At 41.7% G+C, this 27,535-nt stretch overlaps 1 protein-coding gene across 1 annotated transcript; it reads left to right on the top strand.

Moving 5' to 3' along the window:
• Positions 1 to 161: 161 nt before the first annotated feature.
• On the top strand, positions 162 to 27,206 carry PLA2G4F (phospholipase A2 group IVF). Its single transcript, XM_030452224.1, has 20 exons — positions 162 to 272; positions 4,317 to 4,389; positions 6,204 to 6,340; positions 7,659 to 7,787; positions 9,764 to 9,804; positions 10,473 to 10,515; positions 11,576 to 11,642; positions 11,919 to 12,088; positions 13,712 to 13,825; positions 14,322 to 14,359; positions 15,678 to 15,813; positions 16,087 to 16,223; positions 18,320 to 18,542; positions 19,145 to 19,259; positions 21,409 to 21,546; positions 22,033 to 22,140; positions 23,021 to 23,215; positions 23,545 to 23,711; positions 25,090 to 25,276; positions 26,977 to 27,206. Exons 1-20 carry the CDS (start codon positions 162 to 164, stop codon positions 27,204 to 27,206), a joined length of 2,559 nt encoding a protein of 852 aa, XP_030308084.1.
• Positions 27,207 to 27,535: the final 329 nt, after the last annotated feature.

A 27,535-nucleotide genomic window follows, 5' to 3' on the forward strand; every position in this document is an offset into this window, starting at 1 on the left:
TCTGCTTCTCCACGCTGGAGCACAGCCCAGCCCTGCCTCAAGCTTCACTCTCAGGCTGTAGCAAGCAGCCCCCAGCAGGCAGGCATCTGGGGACTCAGGTTTTTTTGGGGTTTTCCTGTCAAGTTTCATCTGGAGAAGACAGGATTTTTTTTTTCCCCCCTATGTTCCATGAGGTGCTGCGGGCCTCGTTTCCACCCAGAGCGCTGCCCTTTCTGGCAGCTGTGCTTTTCCAAAGGAAGGAGAGGAAAGAGACTGGATTTTATCACTGGCGGGTAAGATAAATTGTGGCACTGTCCTTGGGACAGCATTCTGTACCCCACGGGTTGGGCAGTGACCGCTGTCACTGCTGCTGTGTGGGGAAAACCAGCCCCGACCTTCTGTGGGGAGTAACAGAGAAGCTTGATCATCAGGGGGGAAATTTGGGTGATAATGATAGTGACAGGTTCCAGGTTTTTATTTAAATTCTTGGTTTGTCTGAGACAGAGCCAGATCTCTGTTTCCTTAGGTCTGGGGGAACTGGGCTGATGCCGAGTACTTCTGGGAGGGCACTCGAGTACAGTGGGACTCTGGGCAGTAAAAAGAAAGAAAGTACTAATTACTAATGTTTTCTTGCAAAATATCCTTGATTGCCATTCCCTTTATGCTCTCTGCCTTATCCCACAGAGTTTAATAATCTAAAGTAGACGAAGATTAACAATGACTTCACCTCCTGTTAATAACACGGTGCAGCCACATTAGATAAAGTGGTTTCAACAAGTTTGTTTTTTAAATAGCTCATAATAATTCCATTGTAGAAGACATTCTGGCCAATAACCTCGATTTTGGGTTTCATTAAACTGCTAAGGAGCCTTTGCATAGGAGGTCTGGTGGGTCATCTGGTTACCTGTCCCTCTCCCCTAAATTTACAGCTTGAAATTGAGGCCACCATTAAATGTCAGGGGACAGCTTGCTGCAGGTTTGCTTCTTATTTCTGGTGTGGTAAAAATTACCTTATTGACTTTTTCTTTTTTTTTGTTTTACTCTTGTTGTTTAGTACTTGTGAAATTAGCATAGAAAAGATTAGTGGCTAGCCTGCTGTGATTTCCATCAACCAATAAACAACTTGGATGTGGTGGTTCCCCTCAGGTACTCTCTAAGCAAATAAATTTTAAATATAGACACTACTCAGCAAAGCTGTGCTGGCTGGTGGGGACAGATTTTGTATTGACTGCTTAACAGCACCTGAGCAAGGAGAGGGTCAGCAGATCACCCTTGTGGATTTGGAGGTGAAATGATCAGATCTTTTTAACTTGCCAAAGTTTAGCCTTAGTTTCACATCCTTAAAGACAAACAACATAAACAGAGATGGAGCCCTGTGTTTGCCACTGTCATTGTGATCCTGAACTGCTAGCATCATCCAACTGGGTATAAAACTTGTTCTTTGGAAGATCTTAGTTCTTAGGGCAGGATCTGAAGTCTCCTTTTATGATGCTGGGTGCACACCTCTAGGGGAGGGAGAGAAAATAGAAGGGGTGCTTAGGAAAGCCAGGAGTTTGCTTTAGGGTTTGAAGTAAGGAGGGGAGGGAATTATGGGCAGTAGTGTTTATTTGGAAGCAGGAAGAATATGGGGGGGAAATTCTCACTAAATTTCTCTGACTGAGCCCTTACTTGCCTTGGAGCAGTGAACACAGAAGTAAATACAGCTTAGAGGTTATCTTTTTATTTGCTTTTGACACCATTTCTGTACTGAAACTGCCATGCTTCTTTTAAGTCCTCTGCATCCACTGAGAAGTGTGGAGGGGTCCCAGCACTGGCTGTGTAAAGGCATAGGTGTTCTGGGATGTATGAGAGGAAAAAGTGCTGTGCCCTGTAGCTGGGATAACCTGTTTTGCAGTCCCTTGCTGTTGCATCAGCACCTTCAGTTGAAACAAAAGACATAGTCAGCTGTAAGCATGGTTGAGTGGGGATTTAGTCTTGTACCCCTATTTAAAGATATCAGGTTTGGTTCGTTTGTTTATTTTTGGTGTGGGTTTTATTATTATTATTTTTGTTTGGTTCTGTTTTGTTTTTTCCCAGATGCACTTTGCTAAGCTCCTGAAAAGGGATGAGTCTAAAAAAAAAAAAATTAAACTGAGAGCTAGAAATTGGTTGTTTGTACATTGTGATGTTGTCATTTACTCTGGTCCAGGCAGAACTGTCATTGTGCAGTTTCCATACAGATTTCTTTCCTGACTTTTCCCTGATACAGACAGATAGAGCAGATCTGATACTCTTATGCTTCATAACTCCCCTTTTAACATGTTATGTCCTTGCTGTGTATTGGCTAAAAGAAAAATAGAAAAGGCACCTGGGAAAGTTCAGGCAGAACATGGGCTTAGACACACCATGAAATATCTTTCACATTATGTGCCCTTAAATTATGTAGGTGTGGAAAATATCCTCAGCTATGTAATGATGGACTGTAAATGAAGGGTTGTTAGAGACCTTTGCAAAGGACTTTCTTTTAAACATGTTGACAGATGGTGTGCAGTGAAGGTGGAATATGCTATCTTCAGGGTGTTCTGTGCTTCTCTTTTTATTATTTGTGTCTGAATTCTAGGCAATAGTCAGGCTACATGAGCAAAAGTTGTTTTGACATCAGTGGGGGTGTGATCACACACCTTCATTTGTCAACAACCTGAAGAGTTGCAGCATCTTTAGGAAGTTGGTGAGAATAACCTATGCAATCCTGACATTTTCCTTGTAGTCCATTACCCAACTTGATGCTGTAGAAAAGAGGCTTTGCCTGAGAAACTGGTGTCAGTGATCTGAACACAACAGAGGTGATGAGGAAAGGTTTAAAAAGGAAGATAACTGGAGTCTGGAGGACAGAGCTTATTGTGAAATTCAGTGGGAAGGAATGTCTTGTTCCCAGAAAAAAAATAAGGGATGGAATATCTTCAACATGTTGATACGCTGCAAATAAGAGCCCTGGATCTTTCCTTCCAGAAATTTAATATAGCACCTGGTTGTATCTTATACTATGTGTGTAATTTTTCCCTTTCACTTGGTCAGGGTGCATGGCACATCCTTGTTCAGCTATAGTATGCATGTCTTGGTTTTACTGTGTTGATCAAAACCTGTTTTGCAAAAGCTGACAAGTATCTTGAAGTAAGAAGAAATAAGGAAAACTCCACAAGTATGTGAGTGCTTCACAAACATGGTACAATTCCATTTATCAGATAAGGGATATTTGAGAAGAGTTTTATAGTTCAGTGTTCATTGGTTTCCCTGAGATCCTACTTAGTGATATGTGGGGCCTACTTTTTTACAGAATACTTGGTGCTCTGCAGCATTTTCTTGTAAGCAAAGAGCCTGCTGAATTCTGTTGCAGATGAATATTTTACTTGACATTAAACTCTGGTCTCCAGCCAGCCAGGTAGCAAATGATGAACGTGAAGTAGTGACCACTCGTGAAAAGCATTTTGCAACCACATTTAAGAAGGGAAAAGGTCCTTAGCTGGCCAGGACTGTGTTGTAACTGATGGAAATGAGGCAGAATCTCATTTCTGTTTATGAGCCTTACACAATTGCTTCTCTCCAGTCTCCAAACTGATTTTCTCCTACCCTCCCACCCTTCTCCTCTATGATCTTCTAGGATTCAGTCAGGCTTTTCTTTCCCCTTCACAGCCAAGCATTTAGCTACTAATACTACTTTCCAAAAATAGCTTCCTAGAAGCTTTCAAGAGAAAGGATTACATTTGGATCTGTGCTGGTGAAGTGGCATCCATATCTAGTGTGATGATACCAGTAACAGTCCAGAATGAATAGAATTTAAGGTTTTTCTTCTCCTGCAAACTGCTGTGAATTATGTATTCCTACAAGAAACTGAGTGTTTTCCTCATGTTAAACAGTTATTCTTTCTTTAGACCATGTTGTTAAGATTCTTGCTATTATTCAAGCATGCATGTGCCCTTTACAAGCACTTTTAAACTACCCAAGTCATAGTTGAAATCATTTGACCACTTTAGGTATATGTTTATAAGGAATGAATTAATGAAACAAAAGTTGATCTCTAAGTAAAGGAAGCCCTAAATAAGGGGCTTACTTTCTAAAGCCCGTGAGGAATTGCCCTAAGACATCACTCATTGCTGTGCCAAAAGGGAATTGAGTTTCCTTCTAGACTCATTGAGTCTTCCTCCAGGACACTGAAAGCACTGTGTATGATCTCATATTGGCTCATTAATAGTTTATTTTGGGCTGACTGGTCTAATTTATTTCTTTGGGTTGATACTAGTATGGTTATAGAACAGGAATTGCTGTTGGGTTATATGTTCAACTTGTTCCTCTCTTTCCAGTGGGAGAAGCACCCTTACTACAACCTGACAGTCAAAGTCCTCCGAGCCAGAAACATCAAGGGTACAGATTTGTGTAAGTATTTAGTCAAGGTATTATGAAAAAGATGGTTTGCTCAGTGCATACTTGTAACACAGGTAACATTGTTATGAGAACTGCTTACCTACACTTAATAAATTGCCTTTTTCTCTCAACAAAGGTTTCTTTTGTAAAGCCTTACATATATATATATACTAGAGGCTTGATGTGAGGCCAAGCTGCAGATTAACCCTGCTACTTGGCAGAACACGATCAGGTAAGACCTGCTAACCTTTCACTTCCCTGCTCCTGTGTGTGTTCTGCTGTGGCCTGTTCTGTCTTTGTCTGGATTCAGCCCTCCAGTCATGCAAACTTTACCCTTGCTGCTGCTGAACAATCCTCCTGCACCTGGAAGCATCACTCTCCAATTATAGCTTCCAAATGTTTATTTTTCTCAGTTGTAGAAGTGCTTCCTTTCACGTGTCTGGTATTTTTTTTTTATATATCATTGAAGCTTTTAAGGAGGTAGGGAGTTGACTGACTACAAAACAAACTCCTTGTTACCAGTTTCTGGTTTCTTTGTAGCATGGTAAATATTCCCTTCCCCTTACACATCTAAGTTCTCAGGGCTGTTTGGGGCATTTGGATCTTTAAAACACATTTGAGATTTAATTCTTTCAGATTTACTACAGCAAGGTAGTCTGCCTGCCTTAAGTTTATATCTGGAGTCCAGCACTGAACTACTGGAATTCTAAATGACTGCACAGCAGATGGAAAACCCTCCTGAAATGCTGAGGGCTAGAATCACACTGAAGAGAAGTTCTTTTTCTGGTCCTGTTCAACAGGAGTACAGAACAATTCCCATACTTGCATTTTTGAAGGGGCCAGAGCTGGAAGAGACAATCTGTTATTTTCAGAGAATGGAAACAGAAATGGAAACAGAAAGCTCAAGCTCTTGGCCAGACTAGATGAGGGTATAGGAGTGGTGGATATTGTCTACCTGGATTTAGGAAAGCTTTTGACACTGTGTCCCATAAGATTCTCATAGAAAAGCTGGTGAAGTATGGACTGGATGAGCAGACAGTGACTTGGACTGAAATCTGAATGGCAGAGCTCAGAGGGTGATGGTCAGTGGCACAAGGTCTAGTTGCAGGCCAGCAACAAGCAGTGCAACCCAGAGGTCAGTTCTGGGTTCCATATGGTTCTATGTCTGGATTAATGATATGGATGGTGGAGCAGCATCCATATGGGTGCCCTTGCTCCAAGGGAAGCTCACAGCATCCTGGGCTGCATTGGAAGCAGCATTGCCAACAGGATGAGTGAAGTGATCCTCCCACTGAGACTGCATCTGGAGGGCTGTGTCTAGTTCTGGGATCTCCACTACAAGAGAAGTTGGAGCTACTGGAGAGAGTCTAGTGAAGGGCAACTAAGACTATAAACAGACTGGAGCATCTCTCACATGAGAAAAGGCTGTGAGATCTGGTGCTACTTAGCCTGCAGAAGAGAAGGCACAGGGAGGGTTCTTATCAATGTGGACAAGGATCTGTAAAGGAGGATGCTAAGAAAATGGAGCCAGGCTCTTTTTAAAAAAGTAATAAGCCAGTAATCTTTTTAAAAAGTTGATCTTCCTCATTTTGGGCAGTAATCTGTCTTACAAAGAGCTTTATTGTTTGTTTGGATGAATCAGAAAACAGGAATATAAGTACCTATATACTCAATTTGTTGATGTTTAAAGATGTGTACTTAAAGGTTTCCCCTTTTCAAGTCCAGCCTGAAATTTACACATTTCTTTGGTGCAACAAGGTCTAGAAAATGAGCTTATGGGAAAGGGTGTGTTGTTCTGATGTCTGTCCATCCACTCCCTGCCCCAGTGTCCAAGGCAGACTGCTATGTGGAACTAAAGCTGCCCACTGCATCTCCCATCATCTCCCGAACTCAGGTTGTTGACAACTCAGACAACCCAGAATGGAATGAAACTTTCCAGTATCGCATCCACAGTGCAGTCAAGGTAAGGAGTGTGCTTTGGGCTACCTGCATTTGTGTGCTGACACTCTTTAAACACTTATTTCAAACCAAGGGATGTTAAATACCCTGAAAATGAGTGTTGCTTTCTAAATCTCAGTCATCTCCAGTACAAAAAGCTGTCCTGTGTGTGTGCAGTCATAACCACAGCACTTTATAACTACACTCATTTAAATTACAGCTGGAATTAAAGAGTAATAAGTAGAGTGTAAGAGAAACTTCCTTCTGATGCAACTCAGAAAAGGGAATTTATGGGACTACCTAGTAGAGTTCAAGAAAGTTTCTTGATACAGCAAGTTTCTATTTGAGGATTGCCTCTATTTTCACAGAGCAGCTGTTGTGTTTTTGTAGCCTTACTTGCTGAGTGAAGGTAATGGGAACTACATTTTCAATCACTTTGCTACTCTAGTTCATTCAGTCAAGTTTGCCATCAGTTCCTGTGACTGAGAAAAGCAAAATCGTAGGTTGAGACAGTACATCTGTCTGGGCAGGACCTAGCAGAGTATTGAACAGAGTCTTCAGATGGTCAGCACTCATTCTCAAAGCAGGATGGTTAGGAGGAGGGAATCTGTCCTTCAAATGACTGGTTTTAGTGTGACACTATTGCTCTGAGTAACATCCTAGGCTTGGGAATCAGGTGTTTATTACAAGTAACCATCCCCCTCACTGATGGATCTTTCCATAATGGTTGGTGACAAAGGTGGAACAGTAATTGACTGAAATGGCAAGAAAATTGCAAACTAAGCTTTAGAGTGTGTGAGCTTTTTCTTCCCCTGTAGGTGTGTGAGGCCTCAGTCTGGTTACTGCTGTCAAGCTGTGCCACCACACTCCTAAGTTCCATCTTGTCTCCTTCCAAAGTGGATGCTGCAAGGCCATTTTTTTTGAGTGCCATATGTACTCACTGTGTCTACTACAATTAGCTTCTGCTGGATGTAACCTGCTCTGTGACAGAGCTGAGAAACCTCCCTGTAACATCCTGGACTGAATAATGCTTGAATGAGTGGAAATTGCTGTTGCTTCCTCAGACAAATCTGTTCCTAAAGGTGGTGGAGAATCCTGCTGCATAGACTCAGCTCGGACATCTCTAGTTGAGAAAATCTTTGAGCTAAACAACAATCAAATCTTTGAGCTAGGACTTTTTAGCTCAATTCTGGTCCAAGTTCTGCTTGAAATGGTGAATTCTCTTTCAGGAGTGGAGAAGGGGAAGGCTATTGATTAATGCATAAAGTGTCTATTATATGTAGCTACTCAGGTTTGTGGGAACAATTCTGTCATCACCTGAGGCTGTTTCTGTTTGGTTTCAGAACATCCTGGAACTGACCCTCTATGATCAGGATGTCCTTGTCAGTGATGAGCTCACCTCTATTGTCTTTGATGTTGGGGGCATGAAGCTGGGGCAGCCCCTGCTGCGCACTTTCAGGCTGAACCCTGAGGTTAGTCCCTGCCTTCTTCCCATGCCAGCTGGCAAGAGCTGCAGCACAAATCATTGCACAAATCTTTCAATACCTCTGGTTGATCTATCAGGAGCTGTAGAACCCAGAAATAGAAAATACATCAGCAGCTGATGACAGCATCCATGGGTGTACTGACATTGGAGATGCTCTTCTAAAATCCCAGCTCAGTGAAGCTTGGGATGACTGCTGCCTTTCAGAAGATGTTGAAACACCTTTAAAGGGAATTTGTGTTTCAGGAGACTGTGAGGGTCATAAACTGGGCGTAAAGTGAAAGGCATTTGCAGTCAGCAGTCATTTGGGAGATTGCAGACTGTCTTAGTTGATCATAATCAGTTTGCAAGGAGTAAGTTTGTTGCTCCAAAGGTTACCTTATATTAAATAAGCCAAAATCCCAAAAAAAGCTTTTTTTCTTTGAGTAATGTTCAATTACATTTAGCCTCTGGTTCATGGGGGTGGCATCAGCTGCTCTCAGTTCCTGTGCACCTGGTTGTGTTTCTTCACAAGGAAGTTTGTTTTACATAGCTGAAGCCATACAATCAGTCTCATCTTTTTTCAAACACATTGCTACAACAGGTCTGGATTTAAGGTGAGATAATGGTGTGTTTTATTGAGAAATCAGTCTTCAGTGCTCTTAGTGTGGTCAGAAGCAAACTAACTGGTAAGCAGTCAGAGGGAGGTGTTTGTCAGGGTCACAGGCACTCCAAATTATTTGTGATCACAGAAAGAGGCTCAGTAACTCCTGTGTTCCCATTGCCTCTGTCCTCTTTGCTGAGGGCTTAAGTCATCTTGGTCTTTGATTATGGAACTGGAAACTTCAGCTGCAGTAAAGAGAATTTACCCAAGTTGGCTTCTACTTGGTTATTTTCAAAGCTGCATTAGGTTATGCCCAGGTAGCCAAGAAGGCCAATGGCATCCTGGCCAATATCAGGAACAGCGTGGCCAGCAGGTCCAGGGAAGGGATTCTGCCCCTGTACTCAGCCCTGGTGAGGCCACAGCTTGAGTCCTGTGTCCAGTTCTGGGCCCCTCAGCTCAGGAAGGAGATTGAGGTGCTGGAGCAGGTCCAAAGGAGGCAACTGGGCTGGTGAAGGGACTCGAGCACAGACCCTATGAGGAGAGGCTGAGGGAGCTGGGGGTGTTGAGGCTGGAGAAGAGGAGGCTCAGGGGAGACCTCATCACTCTCTCCAACTCCCTGAAAGGAGGTTGGAGCCAGGGGGGGGTTGGGCTCTTTTCCCAGGCAACTCTCAGCAAGACAAGAGGGCAGGGTCTCAAGTTGTGCCAGGGGAGGTTTAGGTTGGAGATTAGAAAGAATTTCTTTAGGGAGAGGGTGATCAGACATTGGAATGGGCTGCCCAGGGAAGTAGTGGATTCTCCGTGTCTGGAGATATTTCAAAAGAGACTGGGTGTGGCACTCAGTGCCATGGGCTGGGAACTGCAGTGGGAGTGGATCAAGGGTTGGACTTGATGATCTCTGAGGTCCCTTCCAACCCAGCCAATTCTGTCATTCTATGATTCTATGCTGTGTCAGGGGAAAAGATGTCTAGATCAAGTTCTGTATAAGACATAGACTGCAATGAGCTGAGAGTGCATTCTGCTGAGATAATAAATGGGAGAAAGCACAAAGCCTCACGTAGAAGCTGTTGAGAGATGATGCTGCAGTGGTTCTTGAGCCAGAAGGACTTTTTCACATTAATAGATCTGAGAGCCAGCTCTCACCTGTGTGTGCTTGTCTCCTCAAACATAGATGTGTGTAGTGGTATAGGATATGTCTAAGAAGAGAGGAATTTTTAAAGAACAATAACAAAAGGTATAAATTTAAACCTTTCAAAATAGAATTGCTTTTGTAAAAGCAACAAAAATAGTTTGTAACAAGAAGAAAGCTTTTAGTCTCTTTGAAAAACTTCTCATAATTATATTCAAGATTAAGGGTCACCTGTGTCCAACTTCTATTTTCAAAGGATGATGAAGAGCTGGATGTAGAGTTTTACTTGGAGAAATGGTGAGTCTGAAAAGCTGAATCAACTTTTGCTCTGCAGATACATTGTCTGAGTTGCTTTTTCTGTCAGGGATGGTCTTGCTCAGAAAAAGGTGAATGCTTTGCAGTTCTCTTTGGTGTTCTGAGTTGATCTGTGTATGGTTGATCCCAAATATCCCTGCTGGCACCAAAGTTTCTGGGGTACCAAAATGAAATAAAGTTTTGCTGGACTTCATGGAAATGGCAGCACTGCAAAGGAAACAAACATTTTGTGAATGAGTTGCTTAGCACTAAGAGTTAAGATCTTAAATCTTTGTTCCTGAAGCCAAGCCATGATGATGACTTAGGACTAGAAAGCTTAGAGTTAACTTGCAATATAAACAACTGAATACTTTATCTCATAGTCCATCTAAACTCAGTTTTTCTCTAGGTTATCAGAATGACTGAGAGGGGCAGACCCTGTAGCACATGCTTTTACTTGCAGAGGACTTTTTCCACAGTATTTTCTCCCCATTGTGATATATATATATATATATATACATCCCAAGGGTTAAATGCCAAGTGTCATTCTAGTTGGCATGGGTTTCACACCAAGGGCCTTTCTCCCCCACCTCTTATAGAGGCAGCTAATTTTTAAAGTAGGATGAAGAAAATTCAAACCAAATGTTTTGCATTAAATCTTCCTTTCACAGCTCAGATGCCCCTACAGAGGTACTGACCAATGGAGTCCTTGTGGTGAGTGCACGAAAGTCAATTATGTGGAGAATTCAACTCCTATTTTCTCCAGCATCTGCCTCTGGTTTTTAATTTGCTAGTTTAAAAAGCTTCCTCAATTTTTAAAGCTTGATACCAACACAGAAACAGGATATATATATATTTTTTTTTTCTCTAGTGGGGTTGTTTCAAAAGATGTAAATGAAAAATCTCTTTAGGAGGCTAATGAATCCTGCAACTGGTACTGAGTTTACTAGCCTAGATGCTGGCCAGGTGTAGTCCCCTTTCTTACTTAATACCTGTTATTTCTAAGCTTTTTATCACTGCCACCAGTAAGTAGGTGATAACTCTTGGGTCTGAGAGTGAGAGGAATTTATCTGTTCTCTTGGATCAATCAGTCTAAGAAAATCAGCTCATTATACATTTAAAAATCCAGGTGTTACCAGCTCTTTTCTCCTCCCAAAAGGAAAGGGACTGATGTTTTTTTAATAAGGAGAAGAGGAATGAAAAGAGTTCATCATGGTTGAAATCTAGAATTTTAACTTTTTTTTTTTTTCAGGAAAAATTAGTGCCATTTGACAGCAAGGTTCTGCAAGCTATTTCACACGAGGGAGCCTGTATTCCTGTTTCTCTTGGCAAATCAGTCTTACATTCAAGCATTGAAGCAGTTTCTTATCATTTAGATCACTTGTGGCCAGTTAAGCTCATGATTAAATGGTGTGAGACACTGTATTTGATGAGGACACAGAGAAACCAGGACAGAAAGTTACTGCAGAATTTAGGAAGGGCTTGCTTGAAACTGAACAGGTTCTGAGCATGTACTAATTCATGTCTTCAAAAGTAAAACAATAGAAAAACCTCAGGTGTTGAGAACTGGCAGAAAAAAAGGTACTGGGGAATAGGAAGGGTGGCTTTGGTTTTGAAACTGAGTCAAAACTTACTCTTTGAAAGATCAAAGTAATCTTTATGGGTTTTTTTGTTTTTTGACAGCTAACATCTGTAAATCAACACCTACTGTAGTAGGTGGATTAAGCTTCAACAAAGAAATGAGCAGATGTGAGCAGGTTTCTTCTTTTCATAGGTTCATCCTTGCTTGTCTCTACAAGGCACTGTCAACAAAGAGGAAAAAACAGAAGAGAAACAGCAAGGTAGGGCTGCTGGAAGAGTTTAAGTTGGATTTACTTCATCATTCCTTGTGAGAGAGGGGAGATGTGTTCTCTGTCTCTACAGTTTTCTTTACTGACTACTAAACTAAATTTTTAATTTGTTTGCTTTTATTTTTAGTATTAAATAATATTGGGTCACTTCCAAAGGGTATCACACAAGTGATTTTTTTCTTGTGTTTGGGTTGTCTCAGTATCTGATTTTTGCCATTTATTTAAATGGCTCCTCCTGTGATCTAAACTTCTTATTTTAATGCACAGGGAACTGTGAGGTCAAGTTGTCTGTTCCAGGGGCTTATCCGAAGCAGTTGTGTATTCCTTGGACACCAGATAACGAGAAGGATTATGGAGCCTCATTTGTCTTTCATATGGACAAAGAAATGTGTCCAGAACTGCAAGTGGAGCTGGAGCAAACCATATCTGTCCTACAGGTAGGCATCTGCTCTGACATCTCCAAAGCTTGCAGCCCACTTTTGAATAAACACACTGTGAAGCCAGTCCATTTGGTTCATGAAAATATCCTTAAGCATAAGTTTGAAGAGCCTAATTTAATTAGAAGTAGGCTAGGAACTTCTTCAGATGTTCAGGGATGTTTTGGGTATATTATTCAGATCTATTATTCATGTATATTGGAAGCAAGTTTCGTGTGGTTTTTTTCTATGTATGTAGTGCTAGGGACCATCTGTATGAAGGTTGCTCATCACTTCCAGATACATCTTTGTGATAAAACTTAATGTTGTAACTGCTCAGATCAAAATTTTCTGGGCTAGAAGCCTGTCTTGAATGGATGTAATATTTTTCTAGTTACATATTAGGAATTTATGGCCAAAGAGAGAAGTTTTTCACTAACATCCCATTTTACACACTATACTTTTTAATTTAAAAATCAAATAAAAATGTCACACATTTCATAGGGTCTTTGATATTAGGTAAGGAGGAGAATTTGTTTTAAAAATACACCCTCACCAGCATTTTAAAATCTGCAATTTTTTTTAATTGTTTTTTTTTTAAATGGAACCTGCACATGCTTGCTACATGAAGAACAGCTTTTCAGTGGGGTTGGTTGGGCAGCAAGCCTGAGCTGAAGGGAGTAACCTGGATTTAAGTAATCAAAAACTTGGAGCCAGCATCAAGTCATGCTAGAAATCAACCAAGGAGGTTGGTGCCAGTGGTTGCAGCCAGCAGAACTTTCCTTCCAGAGCTTGCAGAAAGCACCAAGCTATCCAGTTTGAGTTTTCCTTTCTCATCATATGTAGAACACCAGGAATGCAGTCATGTTCCTTGCCCTGTACAAGATATTTGCCTCTTTTAAGAGGACAGTGAGCTTAGAGAGACAGCTGTCTTTGGTTCTCTGAAATCTCTGGGTTGTTCCTTGTCTGTCTTGGGTTCTTTTTGTAAAAAAAGGTAGCAACCTGTTGTTTTTTCAAGGGATGGGGCCTGCAGTGGGTGTAAAGGCTCCAGCCCAGCTTGGAGTCTGTGTTTGGGTGCAAACATGAGAGGGGTTTTTTTTTAATGTGCTTCTTCCAGATGTAGGCATCTGCACACAGCTCTGTATTCAGACAGCTTGCTAATTGCTGATACAACATGGGAAAAAAAATTCAAGGATTCACTGGCAAACTTTAATCTGCTCTGATAGTAAAGATGTATGTTTTAGTTACATGCTCTCATTTGTCCCTGAAGCTATTACCTTATTTCTTATTTTGGGACTTATTTGTTTTTTAAAAATTTATTTATGTCTAATGCAGTTGTCTTGCTAGTGTATTTTCTAAATCCTGCTTTGCTGGCAGAAAACAAGTTCTCTTGTGAGCTTTCTGACACGTCATAAGACAACTTTTTTTTTTTTTTTTTAAATTTTATAGCTGGAGATTAAGATTCTGACAGCTGTAATTTTGTTTTAAAGAGCTATTTGAGTGACAGAAGTAATTCCAGAAAAGCCTCAGACTTTTTGGAAAGATTTAGTTATAATGATCTTAAGGATTGTTTTGCTGTTTTAACAGATGAAAATCCTAACTTTTTTTTCTGGAGAGCTAAAATAATACTTGGTTTTTTGTTAGGATGGTGTGAACCCTGACATTGAAAAGCATACTACAGTTCTGGGACTGGGGACTGTGCCAGTTAATTCCCTCCCTCTTGGACAAAAAGTTGATAGAATCATTTCTCTAGGAGAGGTAATGTCAACATATTGCACTTGTTTTAACATGCTTGGGATAACTCTTTCCCCATAGCCTTTAGGCATTTGGAAAGTTAAGTTGCATGCTATTCTTAGGACTGCTGTTTTCTTGGACATGTAGAATGAAATACTGAGATTACTCAGTGCAATTCTTAAAGTTTTTCATGGTTGGATCTTGCAAAATAAGTAGAAAGTTCATCACTCACCAAAAAGGGTATGAAAGAAAAATATTGGAGGAGGAGTAAAGCAAGAATTCTATGATTCTAAGAAGGTTGCAGAAAAAACCCTTTTTTCACCCTGCCTATTGAGTACATGTTTTTACTTTCTGTGGACACTTTTGAAAATGTCTGAAATAGGGGCAAGAAAAAGGAGTTCCAGAGATGTAGTTTTGTGGTTGTTAGTGTTTTGTAACTCCACTGATGTTACAACCTCTACTTAGTAGGTCCACCTATGAAGTTGCTGTCAATTGCAGATGGTGTTCTCTCTTTTCACAGGGGCAAAGGTTGGATGTGAGCTTAAAAACTGAAGAGAGGTGAGTGAGAACCTCCATGACCTCTAAAAATCAGCTTTTATTCTCATAGTGAAGAAGCTGAGTAACTCCACTGCCTCCATTGATCTCCTGGGATAGATGACAGAAAAAGATCTTATTTTTTTTCTTCTTATGAAGACCACAACTCTTTACTTTGCCAACACTGCCTGTTGGATTGGTGTCAGTCCTGCTGAAATGTTATCAAATTTAGTGTTCCTAATACTTAAATATGAAACACCTTATGGTATAAATACTAAGTAGCTCTTATGTACAGATAGTTCCCAGAATATATGCAGTGCTGGACTGACAAATAGGAAAGGACATCTCTATGTGTCAAGAGCTTGAACTGTAAGATAGAGGAAAGGTGCTAGAAAGGACTGATAAGGAAAGAATAACACAGAAAACTAAGCAGTTGGGCTAGAAAGTTGACAGGGTCTTTGGGTATGAAGTCAATGACTGAGGATCCTGCTTCAGCTTTTACATAGAATCATAGAATCATAGAATCATAGGGGTTGGAAGGGACCTCGAAAGATCATCTAGTCCAACCCCCCCTGTTCATCCAATTCCAGTACCTGAAGGGACCATAAATAAAGGCAGGAGAGGGACTTTTCCCAAGAGTATCCAGCAACAGGACAAGGGGAAATGGTTTTAAACTGAAGGGGAATAAGTTTATACTAGATCATAGGAAGAAGTTCTTCATTACAAGGGTAGTGAGACTCTGGAACTGATTACCCAGAGAAGTTGTGGATTCCCCCTTGCTGAAGGTGTTCAAGGATGAGGCTCTGAACAACCTTGTCTGGTTGAGATGAGAGGTGACCCTGCCCATGATTTCTTAAGGTCCCTTCCAACCTAAGCCATTCTATGATTTTATGAAGTTTATTGGTTTCCAGTTATTCTTTTTCACCTCTTACATTCAGAAATTTCTGTTTTGAAATTGCTTTTCCCTTCATTTCTCCATCCATGTCAATTCAGTGATTTCAATTACTCCTCATACGTTCTTCTTCACCTCCTGAGAACTTTTTACTGCTTCTGAAACTCCTGACTCTTAATCTCAATACTGTTGAACTTGATCTTTGTGTTTAGACATTAAAGAACAAATACAACAGGAAGACGTTTCATTTTTCATTCCAAAAGCTGTTGTTACAAAACAGCTGGTGTACAGACATACACTAAAACTTCATTTAAAAGTTTGACCCAGTGATTCAGATGAGCACGTACATTGTGTGTTCACAGAAATTGTTTTTCCTTGGAAGTCACAAAGCTTCCAAAAGCTTGAGGTTTTCTTGTTTGTTTGTTTGTTTTGTCTTAATTTCTATTTTAGCACTTGGGATCTTGATATACGTCTGGGTTTTGACCTCTGTAAAGAGGAGAGAGAATTTTTGGACAAAAGGAAGAAAATCGTGTCTGAGGCACTGAGGAAGACTCTTCACTTAAAAGAATCCCCACCAAAAGATGAGGTATTGAGCAGACTGCTGTATTGAGATTGAAAATGGAATACAAGTAAATGTATGATAATATACATAATTATTTCAGTAACTGACTGTCCCTAAGGTGACACTGCTAAATGTTTTATAGTAACCAAGATATTTCAATTGAAAAGTAGAGGAAGGAGTCCCAGTTGAAATCAAACCTGAAACTCCTTTAGATGTGGATAATATAGAGATTTTCTTATTTTTATGACTGGTAATTCAAAAGCCTGGCATCCTGACTTCTGAGCTGTCTGTCTGCAGGTTCCAGTTGTAGCAGTGCTGGGCTCTGGAGGTGGGATGAGAGCACTAACATCCTTCTATGGGAGTCTTTCTGGGCTCCAGCAGCTGGGACTTTTGGATGCTGCAATGTATCTGTGTGGGATTTCTGGCTCTACTTGGTAAGTTCCAGGCAGTGTTGACTCCAGAAGCTTACAGGTGAATAGGGGAACATTGGTGCAAAGTAAAGCCAAAACTGCATTTGTGCATCTGTATGCAGGCAACAAAGTCTAACCTTTTATCAGTTCTTACCTGTGAGTTCTGATGGGGATCCTAAAGAGTCAGAGAGATTCAACTGGCTGGAGGGCCGGGCCCAGAGAGTGGTGCTGAATGGGGCTGATCCAGTTGGTGGCCGCTCACCTGTGGTGTCCCCCAGGGATCAGTGTTGGGCCCAGTGCTGTTCAATATCTTTATTGATGATTTAGATGAGGGGATTGAGTCCATCATCAGCAAGTTTGCAGATGACACTAAGCTGGGGGGGGAGTGTGGATCAGCTGGAAGGCAGAAGGGCTCTGCAGAGGGACCTGGACAGACTGGAGAGTTGGGCTGATTCCAACGGGATGAGGTTCAGCACAACAACCCCATGGGGAGCTCCAGGCTGGGCACAGAGTGGCAGAAAGGGACCTGGGAGCCTGGATTGACAGGAAGCTGAACATGAGCCAGCAGTGTGCCCAGGTGGCCAAGAAGGCCAATGGCATCCTGGGCTGGCTCAGGAACAGCGTGGCCAGCAGGTCCAGGGAAGGGATTCTGCCCCTGTACTCAGCCCTGGTGAGGCCACAGCTTGAGTCCTGTGTCCAGTTCTGGGCCCCTCAGTTCAGGAAGGAGATTGAGGTGCTGGAGCAAGTCCAGAGAAGAGCAAGGAGGCTGGGAAGGGATCCAGCACAAGTCCTGTGAGGAAGGGCTGAGGGAGCTGGAGGTGTTCAGCCTGGAGAAGAGGAGGCTCAGGGGAGACCTCATCACTCTCTACAACTCCCTGAAAGGAGGTTGGAGCCAGGGGAGGGTTGGGCTCTTTTCCCAGGCAACTCTCAGCAAGACAAGAGGGCAGGGTCTCAAGTTGTGCCAGGGGAGGTTTAGATTGGATTTTAGGAAGAATTTCTTTCCTGAGAGGGTGATCAGACATTGGAATGGGCTGCTCAGGGAAGTAGTGGATTCTCCATCCCTGGAGATATTTCCAAAGAGCCTGGATGTGGCACTCAGTGCCATGGGCTGGGAACCACAGCGGGAGTGGATCAAGGGTTGGACTTGATGATCTCTGAGGTCCCTTCCAACCCAGCCAATTCTATGATTCTATGAATACCACTTCTCACCCATACAGCTGCTGGTTAAATTTAACAATCTGCTGCTTTTGCAGCTCTGGCATTAGACTATTAGAATGTATTAAACTAATAAAATTACTATGTGTTCCCTCAGAATACTGTATCCAGAAACTTTCCCCATTTTCTTGCTCTTGGCAAGAAGATAATTGAGGTGGTACAAGTCACTGGAAATGTCCACATGGACCACTATGTCACCACTTTCCAAACTGGTGTATGCAGCTGGACAGAGGGATAGGACTGGCTTGTGGACTGGAGCAATGTGCTGAGATGTTAGACATGGCTTGGATGTGTAAGAAGCCCAGTTCTTGGAGTTTGTGGTGAAATCATCTCTACACATTTTTGTGCGTGTGTGTGTGCAATAATTTGATTTGAGGAGCTGTGCAACTGGACAGTATAATCCTCTATTCCAGAGTTTTGTGTATCAGATATACTAATACCTACTATTCTTCCTCTAGCCTTGATTCAGAGACAGACTTTCAACCAAATAGAGGCATCTGTTCATGTGGACAGACAGTAGCCCAACCTGTTTTCCCCTTTAATCAGACTTGTGTTCTGATGAAGAGTCTGGTCTCTTCTGCTTATGCAGTAGGACCCTTGCCTTCAGCCACTCTCAGGATTGTTACAGCCTGGATTTAACTCACTTATGAACTGGTTCATTTGTGCTAGCACAGGATGCTTAGAATATCCTTGAATGGTACGACAGCAATTAGGATGGAGTTGTTGGGTGTCAGGGTTTTTCTGCATGTTTTAGAGTTCAGAAATCCATTACTGTGCTCTGTTCTGGTTTTCTCGTGGTGTTTCATCCTTTACCTAGTTCAGTGCTCCAACACTGATTTTTAACTAGCTAAAACTGTTGTTCACATGAGGGTCTTTGTTGATGACATTAATATAAGCATTTTCAGGTGTTTATCAACATTGTATCAAGACCCTGACTGGTCACAGAAAGACCTTCAAGATGCCATCAGAAGAGCCCAGGATACTGTGTCCTGCAGCAAAGCAGGGGCATTTTCCCCAGAACGACTGAAATATTATTACCAGGAGTTGAATGCCCTGGAGATCAGTGGCCGGAAAGTTTCTTTTACAGATTTATGGGGCCTTATTGTAGAATATTTCCTAAATCAGAAGGTAAGAGTTCACCTTTGGATGTGCACAACTTCGTTTTCCAGGTGGAAGCTCTGCCCACCCATGTGTTGAGGGTCAATAAATTAATTACTCCCTACCTTTGCCAGCTCTTCTGGAAAAGATGGTGGGATGGAATAAGCATTGGGAGTTCTCATCTCTTTCTGCTTTGGGTTTCCCAGCAGCCTTCTTTAATAAAGGGACCTATAAAAAAAAGTCTCTTTAATAATGAAAATTTGAAGTCTCATAGATCAGTGATATAGAAAAGAATAGTTTTTATTTTTAATGACTGTTACTAAATTAATGGCTTTTGTGTTGGACAGATTAAGACAGAATGATACTGGCTTTGCAAAATGGTGTTACTGTGCAGTGTTCTCTCTGGTAATTGAAACTGAAAATCAAAAGAGGGGTTTATTAGTGACACCAGACTAAATATTCTAAACATGCAACTAAATACTCTCACAAAATCTAACCATAAGCATGGTCAGAGGTGGGAAAAGGGACTTTGCATTAGTAGCATTTCTAGTCAGAAGTGCTTAGCAACAGCTTCAAATGATCACTGGGTGGATACAGAACTTATCTGACTAAGGTGTGCTTCTTGTGATCAGGAAGATCCATCAAAGCTGTCTGATCAGCAAGAAGCAGTGAAATGGGCCCAGAACCCTTATCCTATCTATGCAGCTGTTAACGTGAGACCAAATATCAGCAGTAATGACTTTGCAGGTATGAACATGGTAAATTATTTTAATTTGGTAAAATCCATCAATTCACTTAATCTCTCAAGTTCCTTGGATATGACAACAGGAAACATGGGTCAAGCAAGTTGGTGGTACAAAAAGTAATAGAATACTGATTGGCAGTGTTATCATCCTGATTGCAAACGTCTTCACCGTGGCTGTAACAGAGAAATGAGATTCAACTCTGCTGTCTGCTCCATATGTTTTGTTATAAAGTGCCTTAAATTTTCAGGAAAGATTCTGATAATACAGAAGTCAGTGTCTGAATCAAAGATTTGGTAATCAGGGTAATCAGGTGCCCTACTTTTTGTAGTCACAGATAATCAGTTTGTGTGGTATTCATGTAAAATGATGGACTAGCAAATTTGTAGCACAAGAATTGTAAAAACTGTGGTATTTAGCAGCCTGGGTTCTTGCTACTTAATGCAGTTACCATAAAAAATGAAGGTCAGTCCTATTCCAGGTCCCTTGAAACTTTAAATATGATGCAACAAGTGAGCATAGATACAGTGAGACCAGAACACAAATACTTGTCCATCTGTATTATCACTATGGGGCTTTTTTTGTTGTTGTTGTTGTTCTGGAAGAGTGCATGTGCATGACAATGAATTTGACTTGTAAATATTTGTAGAAAGCTTTCAAGCACCAGGAGACACCTCCATAAGCAGGCCAGAAATCTGACACAGTGGAGCAAGTGGGTTTTCAATTAGTGCTGTAGTAGTTGCTGAGAGATGGTTAAGTAGTGTGAAGAAAGGGTGAAAAAAGTGATTTCCATTTGTAATGGAGAAGGGAGCCATCAGAATGGTTTAAAGTGGAAGTAAAATAGGCAGGCTACTTCTGCAGTAATAAGGTCAATGTGGAGCAAAGTAGATTTATTTTCCTTTTTTCCAAAAGAAAGGAAGAAAGGGGGTTGTGTTTAGTTAATGAAAGCTTGTACAGGGGTTTTTGATTATATAAGGAATAAAGACTCACTGAGAAGAGGGCAGAATCTGGTTGGAGGTGTGTGACTAGTGGAGTCCCTCAGGGGTCGGTACTGGGACCGGTGTTGTTCAATATCTTCATCAACGACTTGGATGAGGGTATAGAATGTACCCTCAGCAAGTTTGCTGATGACACTAAGCTGGGAGGAGTGGCTGACACACCAGAAGGCTGTGCTGCCATTCAGAGAGACTTAGACAGGCTGGAGAGTTGGGCAGGGAGAAACACGATGAAATTCAACAAGGGGAAGTGTAGAGTCTTGCATTTGGGGAAGAACAACCCGATGGCCCAGTATAGGTTGGGGGCTGACCTGCTGGAGAGCAGTGTAGGTGAAAGAGACCTGGGGGTCCTGGTTGACAAGAAGATGACCATGAGCCAGCAATGTGCCCTTGTGGCCAAGAAGGCCAATGGCATCCTGGGGTGCATTAGAAAGGGTGTGGTTAGTAGGTCAAGAGAGGTTCTCCTCCCCCTCTATTCTGCATTGGTGAGGCCGTACCTGGAGTATTGTGTCCAGTTCTGGGCCCCTCAGTTCCAGAAGGACAGGGAAGTGCTTGAAAGAGTCCAGCGCAGAGCTACTAAGATGATTAAGGGAGTGGAACATCTCCCTTATGAGGAAAGGCTGAGGGAGCTGGGTCTCTTTAGTTTGGAGAAAAGGAGATTGAGGGGTGACCTCATCAATGTTTTCAAACATGTAAGGGGTGAGTGTCAGGGAGATGGAGTTAGGCTCTTCTCAGTGGTGACCAGTGATAGGACAAGGGGTAATGGGTGTAAATTGGAGCATAGGAGGTTCAAGTTGAATATCCGGAAAAATTTTTTTCCTGTAAGGGTGACAGAGCCCTGGAACAGGCTGCCCAGGGGGGTCGTGGAGTCTCCTTCACTGGAGACATTCAAAACCCGCCTGGACACGTTCCTATGCGAGGTACTCTAGGTGGCCCTGCTCTGGCAGGGGGGGTTGGACTAGATGATCTTTCGAGGTCCCTTCCAACCCCTAGGATTCTGTGATTCTATGATTCTGTGAGAAGAGCAGCAGGGAAATCCATAGTGATGGTCAAAGAAGTGGAAGAGATGCCCTTCTGTCTCTCTTGTGTGAACAGAAATCAAATTAATGTGTTCACCTGTTTACCCCAAGATGAACAATCCTGTTGGCTTGCTCTTAGAGTGGTGTGAATTCACTCCCTATGAAGTTGGGTTTCACAAATATGGAGCTTTTGTCCGAACAGAGGACTTTGACAGCGAGTTCTTCATGGGACGGCTCATCCAGAAACATCCAGAGCCTAGGATTTGTTTTCTACAAGGTATGATTGTACAGTAATAAATAAAATGGGAAGATGGAAAGGATCTGTACTGCTTTTTTGGACTTGTTAACTTAAGCAGATACCTTTTTTTCCCTTACTAAGGAATTTAAAGAAGGGAAAACACTAAAACTTTCTCCAAATATCTAGGTGTAGATTGATATTACTACAGTCTGATGTCCTGAGTCTGTAAGAAGGTTCTATTACAAGCTGCCTGTCAAACTTCTGCTTTAGGTCTTCCCATTCTCTTGCTTATCTTTCCCTTCCTGATAGAAACCTTCTCTTCTGGGAGAAATTTCTGTATTTTATTATTTCATTAGAATTTATCACATGAGTAACTCAAAGGTTGAAACTCAAACATCACCTGTGGGAAACAGTAGGGACAAATGACACCCCTTCCCCATGACAAACAGCAGCTGAATTATAGGTCTTTTGGTGATATTGTGAAAAGCATTTTGAATATTAAATTCTACCACATTTCTCCTGCAGGGATGTGGGGCAGTGCCTTTGCTGCAAGCTTGGATGATATCTGCCTGAAGGTGGTTGGTATAGGACTGAGCTTCCTAGATTCTTTCAAAGATGTTATAAAAGTTGTAGGTAAGAACCTATATATTCAAATAGTAGGATTTTTAAAAGATTTCTGGGTTTGGAATGATCATACAAATAATACAATACAAATGAGCTGTGCATAATATTCAGGGTTAGCATAAAGAATGGATTTGGAAAGATCTTTCTTGTACTGTGTATTATTCCTTTCTGTCACACACAGTGAAGAGAGTAATGATAGATTTTTGTGTACTTTCTCTTCCTCCTTTATTAAATTTTATATCTTACTGTGACTCTAAATTTTGGCTAGATCTGAGAGTTGTCTTAAGTAATAGTCTTAATCAGGAGAAAAAGAAGAATAGAAGCTGGACTGCTAACCAGAAGGTGGAAAATAGGTTTTCAGTTTCCTTCCAAGCCTGATTTTTGGAAGTTTAGATGAACTGGCTGTATAATAATGCACTGTTCTACATCTGAACAGTGCCTCCCTAGCAGTGAAAAGGAAGTGCATTAAAGGCTTAGTGTTGCTTAGGTGTATAGTTGTAGCCTTATAGTAAATACCTGTTTTTGCAGCCCTAGTTTTTTCCCTGAACACTTTGTGTTGTTTTAACTGTAAATGCTTGTGTCTGTGTCTGACTCTTGGCTTGGGAGACAGAAATTGTCACCTCTTGGTAAGAGGAATCTGTGTGTGTGTGTTTGAAATGAATGTGGATGAACATTTATAAATGTCATTATTCCCTGTGAATAGGGCAGGTAAAGTATTCAACTATAGAAAATGCACTCATTTAAACAATGTTTGGTTGTTTTTATTAGAGGACAAGTTCAGCCTTAGGAAAACTGGTTAAATATTGTAGGAATAAAAGGTTTGATTGAAATGTTGGAGCCAGACAAGCATTTTCTGTGCATTTTCTGCATCCTTCTGTGGCTCCTGCAGATGACTGCAGAAGATTCCATTTCCATGACCCAACACGACTGAAAACTCGCTTGGTTATACCTGGGGGCCCCTTGTTACAGATTTTTCAAGACTTCTTCAAGTCCCGGGTCACGTGTGGAGAAACCTTCAACTTCATGCATGGATTGTATCTTCATAAAGACTATGTCAACATCAAGAAGTTTGTGGCTTGGAGAGGTAAGTGAGTCTGTGGCTGGGATATAAAATAGCACGTTAGGATTCTATAGCAGTTGATGTTGCAGAACATAAGTGAGGTTGAATCTGTTCCACTGTAGTCAGGGAATTTACCCCTTCTTACACCATATCAAACAATCTGATCCACTGCACGTGTTCTGTCATGTAAGGCAAGCTCAGCAACACCTGACTTTGCAGGTCAGTCTTGAATCAGTGCGCATGTTGGAATGTGGTTTTCTTCTTCTTATAACCCCAGCATAACCTTTGCTTGTTGCTTGTACTGGGTGGTGTGTAATGAATCATGTCAGTTACTTCTGTTACTTGTCTTCCAGGCACTCATCTGGATGCATTTCCCAACCAGCTGACCCCCATGGAAGAGAGCTTGTATTTAGTGGATGGTGGCTTCTCTATCAACTCTCCCTTTCCCTTGGTACTTCAGCCAGAGAGGGATGTGGATGTTATCTTGTCGTTCAATTTTTCCTGGGAAGCTCCTTTTGAGGTAAAAGAGATGCAGCTGAGCATTATCACATGAAGATAAAAGAACAGAATCATAGAATCATAGAATAGGCTGGGTTGGAAGGGACCTCAGAGATCATCGAGTCCAACCCTTGATCAGCTACCGCCACAGTCACTAGACTATGGCACTGAGTCGCTTTTTGAATGTCTCCAGGGATGAAGAGTCCACCACCTCCCCATATTTAAAAAAAAATAAATATATTAATTTTAATATATTTAAGTAAAGGACTGCAGTTAAACAGCTTCTGGCTGGCTGCCAGGTAACTTTTCTTGGCCTCTTCTTTCCTGTCCAAACAGAGGAATATTTTGAGGCTGTTAAAGGGCCAATCTTTGGGAAAAGAAAACAAAAACCCAACACCTTTTCTTTCTCTGAACTTGCTAAGTGGTGACCTTGAAAGCACCAACTCAAACCTCTCCTCCCCATTTCTTGAGGCTGGAGAAACAAAAGATTTTTGTCTTCTCTTTTCTTCCTCAATCGAAACACAAACTGGGAAAAAAAAAAACCAAAAAATCACCAATGAGGGTGGTGGCGGGGGGGAAAATCGGTGAGGCCATTGGCTCCAGGGAAGAGTTATTTCCCAGCCTGGATTTTGAGCCCTCTTTGGTCACTTTCTCTCCAACCCAAAGGAATTTTGATTTCCTCCTCAGCCGCGCTGCCTCCGCGTGCCCCTGCCCGAGGCCTTCGCCGTCGCCCTGCCGCGCGCGTTGGTACGTGGTACCAGAAAATCAGAAATTGGTATAAAACCAAAAAGCCCCATCAGGGTCACAGTGAGAGAGTGCAATGTGTCTCAGGGAGCTTTAATCTGTGGGACCTCCAGCAACGAATGGACCGAGGAAAAAAAAAAAGGAGCTCGGATCCTGGCAGATGTGAATATGACAGAATCATATTCACAATGGCAGCAGATCACTTAATGTTGAAGACTGATTTAAAATAAAGCCTTACCTCTTTTTTATTTTTGTACTACACCTTTTACTGTGAACGTCATGAGGAGATGGAATGTGACAACTGTAATAAAGATCTAAACTTTTCAGAAGCCAAAATGCATTCTTACCTAAAATAAGAGTATTTGCTTAGTTCATGGGATCCTTATTAATTAGATGTACACTTCTAAAGGGAAAGTAATTGCTGGTTTTTTTCTTTATGCAACCAAATTATTTCCTGTATAGACAAGTGCAAAAAACTCAGTTTCTCCTGCTCAGTTCTGTCCATCATTCTTCTGCATCACCACCCAGAGAATTAGTTTATGCCAATTTCTGCCCTGTTTTGGTATTTGGTTTTTGTTTGTTTTGTTGGTTTTTTTGTGAAAGTATCTTTCATTTGCTGTTTCCTACTGAAATGACTTTCTGTTCTCTGACAAAAGGTTTTAGAACTGACTCAGAAGTACTGTGAGGAACGGGAGATTCCTTTTCCAAAAATTGAATTGAGTGAGGAAGATGAAAAGAATCCAAAAGAGTGTTACATGTTTGTGGATGACAATAATCCAAAGGCTCCAATTGTGCTCCATTTCCCATTGGTGAATGACACCTTCCAGAAATACAAAGCTCCAGGTAAGAAGTTGCATCCTAAAGATATTTTTAAAATCTGTTGGGTGTGTTGATGGGGAAAGTTCAGTAGGCTCAGTCTCTCTCCTTTGATTCTTCTTCATACAACCCTGTAATTCTTGTTGTTTTCATTTAACATGGAATCAGCTTCCACTAGTTTTCTTTGGAAGGGAAGATGGGGGAAGAGGCTGGCAATTAAAAAAACAAAATCTAAAGCCTGGGAGAATAAAATTTGGGAAATATTTTTGCTTCTTCCTGCCCTGGCACCTGATTTTGTTACTGACTTTGAATATATAGGAGAGTGCTATAAATAAGATTAAATAATTTAAGTAATTAATTTGTTTATTGGATACAAATAAACCAGTACACAACAAAGTGCTGAGGATCAGTCTGTATGTCAGATCATGTAACTTAATGCTAAGTGGTCTGTAACCCTGTAGTGTAAAGTCAAGTGATAAATGATCCTTCCTTCATTTAATGGGATTCATGCAAACTGTAAAGCCCACCTCAGTTTCTTCATGGGCTTCCCATGCAGGGAGGAAACAGCAGCCTGAAGAAAACCTTTGGAATACCTCAATAGAATGTGAAAGACTGACACAGGCAAGGGAAACGTGAGGCACTTTATCTGTATTAATCCTGCAATGATTTGCAGGCCTTGGTTGTGGTTCCTCACCAATGCTGAAGTGTTCCAGAGCGTTGGAAGCTGAATGTAGCTTAAAACTACTATTAAGGTGCTAGCAGTAAGCAAAAGTGTTTTAGCAAATTATGTTTCAAGATTGGTACTTAAATTTCAGTGGTAGGTGCTAAAAACACAAGCTACCATACTTTGAATGGTATATATACTGACTTCCTAGGGTCAGTTGAACTTGGGGTGTCAGTATCTTTTATTTTAGCATAGAACAACAATTCCAGGAAGCAGTGAGCTTTGTATTTCCAATTTGGAGCATGATGCTCATGGATGCATTGAACAATTTATTACAATGAAAAGGTATTTTAGTCCTGTATTTTGGAGTATAGTGGAAGTAGAAAGTGTCACAGACTTGAAGTTCAGCTTCCAAGCATTTTAGATACTGAGGGAGCTGAACCCATGGGAGCTGAACCCTTTCTCTTAGGATAAGCTGTGGGGAAAAAGTTAAGGTTCAATATGGTCACCTGTGAGATCCTCCTTGTAGAATCCAACTAAAAGCTGGAGGAAGGATATCGAGGTCCTGGAGCAGGTCCAAAGGAGGGCAAGGAGGCTGGTGAAGGGACTCGAGCACAGACCCTATGAGGAGAGGCTGAGAGAGCTGGGGCTGTTCAGCCTGGAGAAGAGGAGGCTCAGGGGAGACCTCATCACTCTCTACAACTCCCTGAAAGGAGGCTGGAGCCAGGGGGGGGGTGGGCTCTTTTCCCAGGCAACTCTCAGCAAGACAAGAGGGCAGGGTCTCAAGTTGTGCCAGGGGAGGTTTAGGTTGGAGATTAGAAAGAATTTCTTTACGGAGAGGGTGATCAGGCATTGGAATGGGCTGCCCAGGGAAGTAGTGGATTCTCCGTGTCTGGAGATATTTCCAAAGAGCCTGGATGTGGCACTCAGTGCCATGGGCTGGGAACCGCAACGGTGGTTCAAGGGTTGGACTCGATGATCTCTGAGGCCCCTTCCAACCCAGCCAATTCTATGATTCTATGATTCTATGTTTTTTTTTTTTCTTTGTTTTTTCTTGCTGCAGGAGTTGAACGTGAGTCAGAAGAAGAGAAATCCTTTGGTGACTTCATCATTGAGGCAAAAGATTCTCCTTACCGTACCCTGAATTTCACCTTTGGGCCCTATGACTTCAGCAGACTGGTGGAAGTGAATCGCTACAATGTTCTCAACAGCAAGGACACTCTCTTCAAAACCCTCAACTTGGCTCTGCAAAGGAGAAAGTTGAAGAAAATCATCAACACATCCAACACATGAGCAGCTTCCATAGCTGAGGATACAAAGAGGCTGCAGTGTACAGAAGCCGTGTGGTTCCAGACAGAATATTGAAAACTAATAGCTGGATGCTGTCTCCTTGGAAAGGGAGCCCTGAAAATTCATTCCAGACACTTTCAGGAAAACCCAAGGGTTGTACAGTACAACATGGATTTTGCTTTACCCAATTGGGGAATAGTAGGGAATTTCCTAGATCAGGGTTTCGTTTTACAGTGGCTGATTGCAGGTGACTAGGGAGGTCTACTTGAACAGTTCAAGCATCTGGTGAAGAATCTTCCACTGAATAAAGCACTGAATTCCACTGAATAAAG

The sequence above is a fragment of the Calypte anna genome, chromosome 5A, assembly GCF_003957555.1.
Source record: "Calypte anna isolate BGI_N300 chromosome 5A, bCalAnn1_v1.p, whole genome shotgun sequence".
Classification (NCBI taxonomy): domain Eukaryota; kingdom Metazoa; phylum Chordata; class Aves; order Apodiformes; family Trochilidae; genus Calypte; species Calypte anna.